General features: G+C 40.5%; 1 protein-coding gene across 1 annotated transcript in view; it reads right to left on the bottom strand.

Moving 5' to 3' along the window:
• Window positions 1-12,749, bottom strand: part of LOC103257555 (protein furry homolog) — a 252,276-nt gene that overhangs the window by 74,731 nt on the left and 164,796 nt on the right. Inside the window, exons 30-31 of the mRNA XM_021710998.1 lie at window positions 4,015-4,114; window positions 2,688-2,859 (exon numbers count right to left, since the gene is read on the bottom strand). Coding sequence (XP_021566673.1) covers window positions 2,688-2,859; window positions 4,015-4,114 — 272 coding nt within the window. The remainder of the gene's footprint in view (window positions 1-2,687; window positions 2,860-4,014; window positions 4,115-12,749) is intronic.

Here is a 12,749-nt window from a genome sequence, read left to right as displayed (position 1 = left end):
AAAAAAAAAAAAAAATTTTACTTTTTCAAGAATAGTCTTAATTCACTAAATAGGTTTTCCTTGGGTCTCTCTACTGTTTCAGGTACTATACAAGGATGTGATCAACTCTTCCTCAGGTACATAAAGAGAGCTGCACAATAGAGACGGTTTAAATTTGATCTTTTTTTTTTTTTTTTTGAGTCAGACTCCACAGCCTCAACCTTTTGGGTTCAGGTGATACTTTTACCTCAGCCTCCCAAGTAGCTGGAACTACAGGTGTGCACTATCATGCCCGGATAATTTTTTTTAAATTTTTTTGTAGCGACAAGGTCTTACTATGTTGCCTAGGCAGGTCAATTTGATCTTAAGGAAGGCTGAAGTTAGGGAGGTGGATGAGAGCCATTCCCAGCAGAGGGAAATGCATATACAGAAGCAAAGACTTATAAGAGGGCCTGGAATGTCGGTCAAAGATTCAGTGGGGTTGGAGTAGAGGATTCTTATACACAAAGGTGGAAAGCAAGTTTTGGAAAAGAGGTTTTTTGTGTGTTTTGTTTTGTTTCTTGGTTTAGGGTTCCAATTTCATAGCACTGACTTTGGAGGAAGACAGATCTAGATTAAATTCTGGCTTGACTGCTTCTACCTGTGTGGTCTTGAGCAAATTTCTTTTAAAGATGTGGGGTATCTGGGCTTGGTGGCTCAGCCTGTAATCCCACGCCTTTGGGAGGCTGAGGTGAGTGGATTGCCTGAGCCCGCGGGTTAGAGACCTGCCTAGGCAGCGAGACTTCATCTCTACAATAAATCAAAAAAAAAAATTAGCCGGGCGTAGTAGTGCATGCCTGTAATTCTGGCTACTTGGAAGGTTGAGGCGGAAGGATCACCTGAGCCCGGCAGGTCGAGGCTGCGGTGGCCGGGAGCGGCCACTGCACTCCAGTCTGGGCGACAGAGTGAGACTCCAACTTAAAAAAAAAAAAAAAAGATGTGGGGTATAATTCAGTAGTAAGTGTACAAGTGGTCATCGTACAGGTAAAGTTTGGGCCTCCCTTTGGTCCCCACTTTGCCTGGTTTGAGATCAGGTACCCTTATTGATGTTGTGTTTCCTCCCTTCCCCCAACCCCAACAGTATAATGTGATTGCCAATTCCTTTCTTATAGTATTATTGTAAATGTTCAAGGTCCACTTATGAGTGAGAACATATGGTACTCTCTTCTTTGTCTCTGTGATAGATCACTGAGTATGATCGACTCTAAATCCATCCAAGTTGCTGCGAAGTCCATATGTTGGTCCTTCTTTATGGCTGCGTAATATTCCATTGTGTATATGTAGCACATTTCTGTTTTATCCAGTGAGCAAATTTCTTAACATCTTTAAGTCTTAGTTTTCCCATCTATGAAATAGGGATGATGATGGTGGTGGGAGTGATGCCAATTCCATGCCAGGACTGGGCCAAGTACTCACACACTATGAGGATTATTGTAGATGAGGGAGTGGAGTTAAGAGGGTCTGTGACTTGCCCAAGGTCAAACAGCCAGTGAGTGGCAGGGTTTGGGCCCAGGCAGATTCCAGAGCCTCTGTTTTTTACCACTATACCACACGGGGAGTTGTACGAATTAAGTGATAAATGCAATGCACATAAAGTGCCTCACATAGAGCCTGACACATAGTCACCACTCAGTCATGGAAGTTGTTACTACCAGCAATTATTTTTAGGACAGCTGTGCAGAGAAGTTGGAGTTGACAAGTACTGTACACATTTGGCTTTGCATGGTGGATGGACCACAACATGGAGGGTGGGACACAGAGGCAGAGAGGACCGAGAAGGGTCCGAAGAAAGCATCAGGGATGCAGACAGAAAAAGAGGAGGAATCTAGAACAAAGTCTGCCTCCCCACAAGGTGATCCATGAGCTGTGCCTCATCTTTAACTGACAGATGCAACTCTTTAAAATGAATTTTCACAAAAGCTATTCATGAAAATTGCTTGTAAAGATGTGCCTCAGGCCGGGCTTAGTGTCTCAGCCTGTAATCCCAGAGCTTTGGGAGGCCGAGGCGAGTGGATTGCCTGAGCCCGCGGGTTCGAGACCTGCCTGTGCAACTTGGCGAGACCTTGTCTCTACAATAAATAAAAAACTAGCCAGGTGTGGTAGCACGCGCCTGTACTTCTGGCTACTTGGAAGGCTGAGGCGGAAGGATCACCAGAGTTCAGCAGGTCGAGGCTGCAGTGGCCGTGAGCGTGCCACTGCACTCCAGCCTGGGCGACAGAGTGAGACTTCAACTCAAAAAAAAAAATGTGCCTCAAATCAAACTCTCACAGACTCATATGTGTAGCAACACAAAAGCTCAAAACCTCACCCCATCACCACCACCACCATACAACTTGCACTGTACGTTACACTGCCCAGATTTAATTTCTTTGGGAAATTAATTTCTTTGGGAAAGTACATATATAATGTATGCAGAAGTATTATTATTAATCTAAGCACTTTTGTATTTAGTATACATTTATACGTTTTTAGAGAAACCACTTAAAAAAATATTTTAAGGATATTCTAGAATCTTGTTTCCTATGTAACTGGATTAGTCCACAGCAATTCTGATCTGCAAAGTTAACATCACTAATTTGGACTCTAAAATTAAACTAGAATCTAAAAAAGAAACATTACTTAGAGCCGAAGAAACGATCATGTATGTCATATTGACTATTGTGCCGTACCTGAGAAGAGTGGGAGTGTGAGCTCAGGGTACATCCTGGCCAGTTCACTTGACAGGAGGGCAAGTGACACACTGTAGAGTGGTGGCAGCGGGCCGTGTGTTCCATAGAGAATACTGCCCGGTCTTTGTTCTGCGACTTTCTTTGAATAGACAAAAAGCTTTGCTTCAAGAATCTAGAAAGAGGTAGGAAAGTAAAAAATACTCTGAAAACCATTAGCAGAATATCTCAGGAGCATTTGTAGGTAATAAAACACATTAATGCTTGTTTTAAATATAGTATTAAAAGTAAAACATCAGTTTAATTATTATGCTTACAAAAGAGTATATATTGTTTCCTCATTCTCCTTTGTTTTTTTTTGAGTTGGAGTCTCACTCTGTCGCCCAGGCTGGAGTGTAGTGGCTGCTCCTGGCCACCACAGCCTCGACTTGCTGGGCTCCGGCGATCCTTTCACCTTAGCTTTCCAAGTAGCTGGAACTACAGGCGTGCGCTACCACGCCCAACTATTTTTTTGATTTATTGTAGAGATGAGGTCTCACCAAGTTGCCCAGGCGGGTCTCGAACCCGCGGGCTCAGGCAATCCACTCACCTCAGCCTCCCAAAGGCATGGGATTACAGGCTGAGCCACTGAGCCCAGCTCTTTTTTTTTGAGTTGGAGTCTCTGTCGCCCAGACTGGAGTGCAGTGGCTGCTCCCGGCCACCACAGCCTCAACCTGCTGGACTCTGGCGATCCTTCCGCCTCAGCCTTCCGAGTAGCCGGAATTACAGGCATGCACTACCATGCCTGGTTGATTTTTTGATTTATTGTAGAGATGAGGTCTCGCTGCCCAGGCGGGTCTCGAACCCGCGGGCTCAGGCAATCCACTCACCTCAGCCTCCCAAATGCATGGGATTACAGGCTGAGCCACCGAGCTCGGCTCTTTTTTTTTTTTTTTGAGACGGAGTCTCACTCTGCTGCCCAGGCTGGAGTGCAGTGGCATGCTCACGGCCACCCCAGCGTTGACCTGCTGGGCTCTGGGGATCCTTCCGCCTCAGCCTTCCAAGTAGCTAGAACTACAGGTATGCACTTCCACACCTGCTAATTTTTTGACTTATTGTAGTGACAAGGTCTTGCCAAGTTGTCCAAGCTGGTCTCGAACCCATGGGCTCAGTCAATTCACTCTGGATGACAGGCTGAGCCACCAAGACTGGTTTTTCCTCACTCTTCTTATCCAGAAATGATATGCAGAAATAAAGGCCTACCAGTAAACAGCAATTCAGTGACCAACTACTATTTCTGTTTTCTGTGCTCAAGGATGGAAGGCTTCTAGGTCAGTAAAGAAAAAAATACCTGCATGAGCTGCATGGAGATTTCATAAATCTCTCTGTTGGTGTCAGAGGCCTTGAACAGAACGAGGTTTAACAACGTCACTATGTCGAAGGGATAGTTCCTAAAAAACAAATAAACAGCAAAGTTTACAAGCCAGCCTAGCTAGTACTCTTCACAGATCATTACCTCTTAAAATCCTAGATGGCACTTTGACTTCAGTCACTTATTAATGACATTCCCACCCCCACCTGGCCAATTTTTTGACCTCTTTCTTTTGCAATTTGGTGGTAAAGAAAAATTACCTTGTTTTTGTTTAAAATGGAGTATTGTGATTATCAGGACATAGGATCCCCAAAGTCTATCTGGTACAAATATATATATATTTGTATATATATATATATATATATATATATATATATATATATATATAGTTTTTTGAGTTGGAGTCTCACTTCGTCACCCAGGCTGGAGTGCAGTGGCATACTCATGGCCACCCCAGCATCAACCTGCTGGGCTCCGGCGATCCTTCTGCCTCAGCCTTCCAAATAGCCAGAACTACAAGCATGCACTACCGTGCCCAGCTAATTTTTTTATTTATTGTAGAGACAAGGTCTCACCAAGTTGCCCAGGCTGGTTTCGAACCCACAAGCACAGGCAAATCACCCTAGCCTCCCAAAGTGCAAGGATTACAGGCTGAGTCACTGAGCCTGGCCACAAATATATGTTATTTTTTTTTCTTTTTTTTTTGAGTTGGAGTCTCACTCTGTCACTCAGACTGAAGTGCAGTAGCTGCTCCCAGCCACCGCAACCTCGACCTGGTGGGCTCCAGCGATCCTTCTGCCTCAGCCTTCCAAGTAGCTGGAACTACAGGTGCACGCTACCACACCCGGCTAATTTTTGATTTATTGTAGAGATGAGGTCTCGCCAAGTTGCCCTGGCGGGTCTCGAACCCGCGGGCTCAGGCACACAAATATATTTTAATGAAAACCAAACATAAAGGAAAAGGACAGAAGAAGATATGTGTATGAAGTTTCTCAGTAGCTCATTGAATTGATATCTTCACTTGATGCCTCAAAGTTTATTAAGCACAAAACAATGATCAGGAACAATGTGCAGAGTACTGATGATACAAAGTCAGTAAAGTTGGTCTCCATCCTGAAGGAAGGCTGTAGAGATGAACTGCATGGTCTAGTTCTGATGATTGTTATGACGGGAGCACCCACAGCACGCTACAGGAATCCTGAAGGGACACTCCATCAGACATGGGGTTAGGGAAGGCTTGTCTGAGAAAGAAATAAGTAAAATGAGGCTTGAAGCACCAGGAGACATTAGTCAGCCATGGAAGGGGTGGTATGGGAGTGTTCCTGGCAGAGAGAACAGGATTTTGAAAGACTACAAGAATGAAACCGCAAGATACCTTCCGTAAAAAGAAAACAATCTCTGTGTCGCAGACTGAGTTCAAGAAATGAGTAGAGGAAGAGAAAGAGATGGGGCGAGAGCACTAGGTAGGTTAAAAAAATGAACAGCCTGTGAACTTTGAAAGTTTCAGAAAAACCACTACAGGCTTTGCAGTAGGGGAGGGAGGCAATGGCATTTGTTTTTAATGAATCACTCCAGGGTGGAGAACGGATTGTAGGGGGCCAAGAGTGAAAGCTGTTGCAGTAATCCAAATGGGAACTGATGAGGGCCTGAATTAGGGCAGGGACAGTAAAGACAGAAGGAGGGGACGTATCTGAAAAACACTAAGGAGATAAAGTCCACAGGATTTGGTAGCTGGCAACATGTGTGGGTGTGTGGGATGGGGAAGGAACACAGAGAATAGATTATGTGGCAACTGGCAGTATAACCAACTGGAATATAGAGATTAAATCTGCTGTTTTCCCCCTTGCGACGTAAGACTATTTAAAGGTGGTATGCATTTTTGTGGATTATAGTGGAAAACAAGTCATAAGCAGAAAACTCCTGGCAGATTGAACAACTACTGCATGGTGCACATATTGAAAGTGTGTGACTGACATTTATTTTCAGACAACCTTCAGAAAGCAGACAATAGCTTGAAGGTGAAAAAACAGATTAGGTGTTTCTCCTGGGGGTTCTTTTTTTATTCCATATCATTACATTGCCTAAGAAATTCTGTTCTAGACCAGTCACTGCCATGGTTTGAATGTCTGTCCCCTCCAAAACCCATGCTGAAATTTAATCCCCAGTGTACGTTATTGAGAGGTGGGACCTTTAAGAGGTGACGGGGTCATGAGAGTTTGCCCTCGTGAATGGATTCATCCACTCATGGATTAATGGATATTGCGACAGTGGGACTGATAGCTTTATAAGAGGATGAAGCGTGATCTGAGCTAGCACGCTCTTCTCTCTTGCCATGTGATGCCCTGTGCCACCTACGGACCCTGCAGAGAGTCCCCGCCGGCAGGAAGGCCCTCACCAGATGCAGGCCCTTGTCCTTGGACTTGTAAGAAGTGAATTTCTTTCCTTTATACATTACTCAGTTTCAGGTATTCAGTTATAAGTGACAGAAAATGGACTAAACAATCACCCATCAAGAAAGGCATGTCCTGCTAGGATGACATCCCATTTCATAGTAAGTTTTGTGAGAAAGTATAATGAGAATTGGTTAAAGGCATGAAAAATGTTTTACTTTTTAATATTACTCAAATATTAACTTTTAATGATACTGGTCACGCATGAGTATATTTTTCTTCTAAAAGGTTCAAGCAACACATAGGGGTGGAAGCGCCACTCTGAAGACAGATCACTCATAAGACTGGCAAGTCGGTGCTGGTTGTGGGTAGGTGCATAGGATACAATGTAGAAGTACTCCATCTCTTTTCTCTTTACCAGTTTTTATTCTTGCCCTAGAGGCAACCACTGTCAACATTTGGTACACATTCCAGTCCCTTTCTAAATGTACATACAAATATGTGCATCTAAATACCCCTCCCCCAATGCACAGGATTTTAATCATCAATAGGATTATGTCACCTGTGTGCACTGTTGGATGACTTGCTTTTTCACTGTACTGTGAGGCTCACTTCAGTCTTCTTAATAGCTGCCAAGTATTCCATAGTAGGCACATATTATAAATGACTGCTCTTGTAGTAGATGCTGTGGTATTTCACTTAGGTCCTTTTTTCAGGTCCGAGGCTCTCCATCTTGCTACTGAAGTGTTGGCAGCTGATACCCCTGAGCTGACACCTTCTCTGAGAATTGCCTTCAACCAAAGAGATTTTGCTAGGCCAAGGTCATGTCCTCTTACCAGCAGCTGCCACTGTGGGACTGACTGAGATTTTCTTATCTCTTCCCAGTCCCACTTTCTTCATTTTCCCATACATGTTCTGTCTAATACATTTTCTGCACTCAAATCATCTCAGCGTCTGTCTCCTGGGGACTCCAACCTTTTACATGCACAGATAGGCACTTAGGCTATTTCCAGTTTTCCCCCCTTCAGTGCCACGAACACCCAATGTGTAAGTATTTCTTTAGAAGATTCCTAGAGAGGTCATGCAGGGTCAAAGGGCATCTTTAAAATTTTGGTAGATATTGTTATAATGCCCTCCAAAATAACTTTGCCAATTTGTGCCCCAAGATGATTACTTCTCGAGAATTTGTATTTTTATTTTTATTCATTTATTTATTTTTTTCAAGTAGGATTTATTGAGAGGACAGAAAAGCTCCCACAGCGGGAGGGAACCTGAAGAGGTTGCCCAGAACTTGCATTTTTTAAATGAACACAGCATAAGTTTGGTATATCTGATGAGAAATTGGGGAACTCTGCTCAGGTGATGATGATGAGGAGGAAGAGGCCAAGAGTGACAATGAACAACAGTGACATTTTTGTTATGATGTGCTTATTTGTGCCAGGTACTGTGGGAAGACCTTTACCTAGATTTGTTATTTAATCTTCACAACAAGCCTGTGAGGTCCAGAGAGGTTAAGTACGTGCCTGAGGTCATGCAGACGTGGTGTAGCCCAGACACCTAGATAAGTCTGACTTCAGAGAATTCAAGCTCTTTTCCAAAGTTCTCTCAACCTTCCAGACAGCCTACAATATACATTTCACAGCCAGTGTGATTTGGAATTTTTACAAACTGCAGTATGTGGTAACAGACCTTTCTGATTGCAGAAGTAGGATAGAAACTCCCCCTGCTTTTTTTTTTTTTTGAGAAAGCAGGATTTATTGAGAGGACAGAAGAGCTCCCACAGTGGGAGGGGACCCAAGGGGGTTGCCCAGAAACTCCCTTTTGTGCTTTGTAGTAGCAGAGATTTCTTATCTACATTCTCTGTTTTCTGGCACTGGCATTTAATACATGTATGTTTATATATACAAAAGAGCACTGAAAAATATTGCTGGATCCTTGAGGATTTAAAGGCGGACAAGAGATAGATAAGACCTTCCTCTTAGGCAGGCAGGGTCATGCACTTGACCTTGTAATGAGGGCAGTCACTTGGTTACTTAAGACTGAGCTACAGAATTCACAAGGAACAACCCTGAAAGGAATACCAGATCTAGAAAATGAAAAGGAACACAGAGAAGGAAAAAATGAGAAAAATATCAAAGAAGGAACACAAATAAACTATCTGTACTAGATGTTTAAAACACACTTAGAATTGGAACCTTATATCTTTCAGTATTTAATTATTCACTGCAGGCAGAAGAATGGTGAAAGACAAATGAAGACAGTGGTGATCATACAGAATAAAAATTTTAAAAAATGAAAGGTGGATATGACTCAAGAATAGTCAAGAATAAAAATAGCTAGAAGAGAGGAGATTTTGAAGAATTTGGGAAATGGCCACAGCTCTGAGTTCCCTAAAACTAAGTGAGAAAGCTTAGGACAGCTTTGAGATATTCTGAAGAGAAACAGGTTTTACTAGTTAATTGAGGGGACTACTCTCCAGCTTTTTCCCACCAACAACTAGTGAATAATAATGGTGTTTATAGAGTGCTTATTATGTCCTAGGACTGAGATCAAGAGATAAGTTTGGTTTTATTTAACTCATACCCTAACCCTGTTATAACCCTCACTTTACAAGTGAGTAAGCATTTGTAGTAGTTCGCTCAAGAGTACACAGCTTGTTTTGAGGCTGAGGGAGGACTTGAACCCAAGATAGTAGGTTTCCAGAGCCTAAATTTTCAAACTCTGCTTTTCTGAAATACTCCAGCTGACCAATAACCAAATAACATTATTTTCACCAGGTAGGGGGTGTGATTAGGACTCATGTGTTGCAAACATCACTTATTTTCTTTGTTGATAGATGTTATTCCCTTAAGAAACGGGCATTTTCTTTCAAAAACTCAAATTTTCTACACCTGATTTAAATTAGGAAGGATTTATAAAAAGATAACTCAAGGTAAAACAAATACACAAACAATGCCAACAAAAACCAACATGGAAAATAAACCCAACAAAACTCTTGAAAAATCAACACTTCGGAAAGTGAGGGCCAATTAGAAGCCCAAACTTCACCTCCATGCAGTCTACTTATGTATTTCATCCTCACTTGTACTCCACAACTCTACGATAAAAATAATAAATTAAAAAAAATAAAAATCAACACTTTGATCTTATATCTAATTATAAAACATCTATTAAGCATATTTTAAGAGTATATTGGAGGGCAAAAAGAAGAATAATGGAGCTCTTAAGTATTTAATTAAATCTGAACCGAATTCTGGTAAGTTAAGCTAGTGATTGACTGGAAATGGCCTATACTCTTAATATGCTATTTACCGTGATTTATAACCTTGGGAATTGATTTAGTTTCTTTCTCAATTTCCTTATCTGTTCTATATAATCTCATTTGGGGTTGAGGGGAAAATTAATACGAGCACACACAGAAGCCAAATAGTTATTTGAACTAAAGCTGCCAGACAGGTAAGCAATTTTCTTTTGTGTGAAATTATAGTAGTGAGCTGCATTTAATAGCTTTTAATCAAATATATTAACATATTTTGTGAAAAAATTAATACTTCTGTTCTAGTATCACCTTCTACTTTTAACCTCACTTCTCTAGGTCTTATTCAACTTCCATTTTGACTTTCTATCTCCCAATAACAACCACAGTCATAGCATAGCAATATAGTTTTGACTGGAGATCAGTAAGTTCATAGAACACACACTGTGAAAAAAACACACGTTTTTCTTTTTGATTTCTTTCACAGAAATCAAACAGAAATCAAAAAGAAAAATGTGGAGAACTATTTTTTCCCATTATTACAGTTAATATACACTGATGTACTAAGTGTGCAAAAGGGCAAATTCTCTCTTCTAAAACTAAAAGCAGAAAATTTAAATGGATAAGAGCATTTTTCTTTTTTTTAGTCGGAGTCTCACTCTTGTCACCCAGGTTGGAGTGCAGGGGCACACTCACGGCCACCGCAGTCTGCACCTGCTGGACTTAGGCGATCCTTCTGTCTAAGCTTCCAAGTAGCTGGAACTACAGACACACGACACCACGTCTGGCTAGTTTTTGTTAACTTATTGCAGAGACGAGGTCTCACCAAGTTGCCCAGGCTGGTCTTGAACCAGCAGCTTCAGGCAGTCCTCTTGCCTTGACCTCCCAAAGTGCTGGGATTACAGGCTGAGCCACCACGCTCAGCCTGACAAGAGCATTTTTAAAAAGTCAATCTCTTAGGTATTTTAAAGTCAATTATAAGTGATTCCTTAGTAAATAAATCTGCTTATAACTGTCATATTCTTCTTAAAATAAGTCCAACATATAGTTATTCCTATTTAAAAAGGAAGAGGTAATTATTTATTTCACAAGAAGAACTGTTTCCTTTAGAAAATGACTTTAGGAGTTACTGCATAGATTACTTGTTAGAGAAATTCAAGATACAATTCAGTTTGCATATGACTTTTCAGAAAGATATTCCATAAGATAAGGTATTTAGTTGGGTTTTAGAAGCGAACTGACAGAAGACAAATAAAGCAAAAGCTGAAAACACCAGAATTGTTTTTGAAAAAAAGTACTGCAGACATAGCACAAAGACTGCTCAAGTCTATCTGGAAGCCTGTCTAAACTACACAGACTGAGAATTTATGGGGGAAAGAGTGAATTTCGGCCACAGCTGAAACTTTAAATTCTGAACATGCCCTGTGGTGAGAAATACAGAAGCGCTGGCCACTCTCTGGGCAGTTGGGTCCCAGCCATAGTATTCCTCAGCCCTCAATCCTTCCTTCAGAATAGATGAGTGTCACGCCTATAAGCAGATATGCAGGATTTATCTAATAAACTAAAATAGCATAGGACGATACCTTAAAATAATGACTAGGAGCATAGAGGGCTTTATGATCTAATATTTTTTGTGACTAGAGATATTATTGAAATTGAGACTGTACCATTAAATTCACAAAACATTTATTTGTGCCCCCTAAGGAAAAATACCTAGATTTATTCAGAGAAATGCTGTGTGATGTTTTATGAGATGGCCATGCAATGAAATACATTTAACTAGGATAGTTCAAGTCAAGTTCACTGGGAGAATGGCAGTGAAGAGATGAAACTTTTATTACTCTTGTGTTGAAGATAGAGGTCTAAGTCATAGATTCTAAATATATTTTTTAAAATCAAAGGGTCATATGAACAGAACTATTTTTAGAATGTTGAAATATCTGAAAACAAAAGAAAGCACTCTGGAGATTTTTGTAACAATGTTTTTTTGGTAATGTCCTTTAGGTATATTATTTAGTAATGCTTATCTAGTGTCAAGAAATAAAACTTAATGGAAGTTCAGTCAGTTTAGGTTATATTCATCAACTATAACTTTTATGGAGATTAGCATGTATAATAAAAATTCTACTACTAATGTGATATAAAATGAAAACTTTGGACATAAAATGTTATCTACAATCTTTATAAAAGAAAGATACAATTTTTAAAGAGAAATTTGTCTATCTAAATAGTATGCTCATTGTAGGTTTATTGAAAGTAGGTGTCTTCTAAAATACGTTCTTATTAATTTAGAGCCATAATAGGTTGGAATTTAAAACTAGTTTTCTTTTATTCCTATCATCTGATAACTCAAGATAGCTATTTAAAATGCAACATCTACGAGCAGCCAACAGATACATGAAAAAATGCTCAGCCTCACTAGTCATCAAAGAAATGCAAATTAAAACTACATTGAGATACCACCTAACTCCAGTCAGGATGGTCATCATCAATAACTCAAAAAACAACACATGCTGGAGAGGATGCAGAGAAAAGGGAGCACTTCTACACTGTTGGTGGGAGTGTAAACTAGTACAGCCCTTGTGAAAAACAGTGTGGCAATTCCTAAAACATCTAAAAATCTAAAAAGAGGACTGGATTTTTAAAAAATGTGGCACATATACATGATGGAATATTACGCAACCAAAAAGAAGAACAAAATCATGAACTTCACAGCAACCTGGATGAACTTAGAGTCTATAATACTGAGTGATGTTTCACAGAAACAAAGAACTGAGTATCACATGTTCTCACTCATAAGCGAACCTTGAACAATTATCATAAAACTATAAGAAAAGGATGGGCAGTGGTGGTAAACTGCTGGGGGGGGGGCAGGGAGGCGGACTTGACAGTAGTGGGAATCTGCCTGGGGGGGCATACCTCATCAACAAGGTTACCTGCATAATGAACATTTGTATAGCTAACCCTGAATTGTACCACACATCTTTAAAATTTTTTTTAAAAAGCTAAAAAACAATAAAATAAAATGCAACATTTAATTAAAAAGGAAAATTAACAGTCTATATGAA

The sequence above is a fragment of the Carlito syrichta genome, unplaced genomic scaffold (assembly GCF_000164805.1).
Source record: "Carlito syrichta isolate Samal-C Ts95f unplaced genomic scaffold, Tarsius_syrichta-2.0.1 Scaffold301792, whole genome shotgun sequence".
NCBI classification, from domain to species: domain Eukaryota; kingdom Metazoa; phylum Chordata; class Mammalia; order Primates; family Tarsiidae; genus Carlito; species Carlito syrichta.
This window is presented reverse-complemented; position numbering and strand designations above follow the sequence as displayed.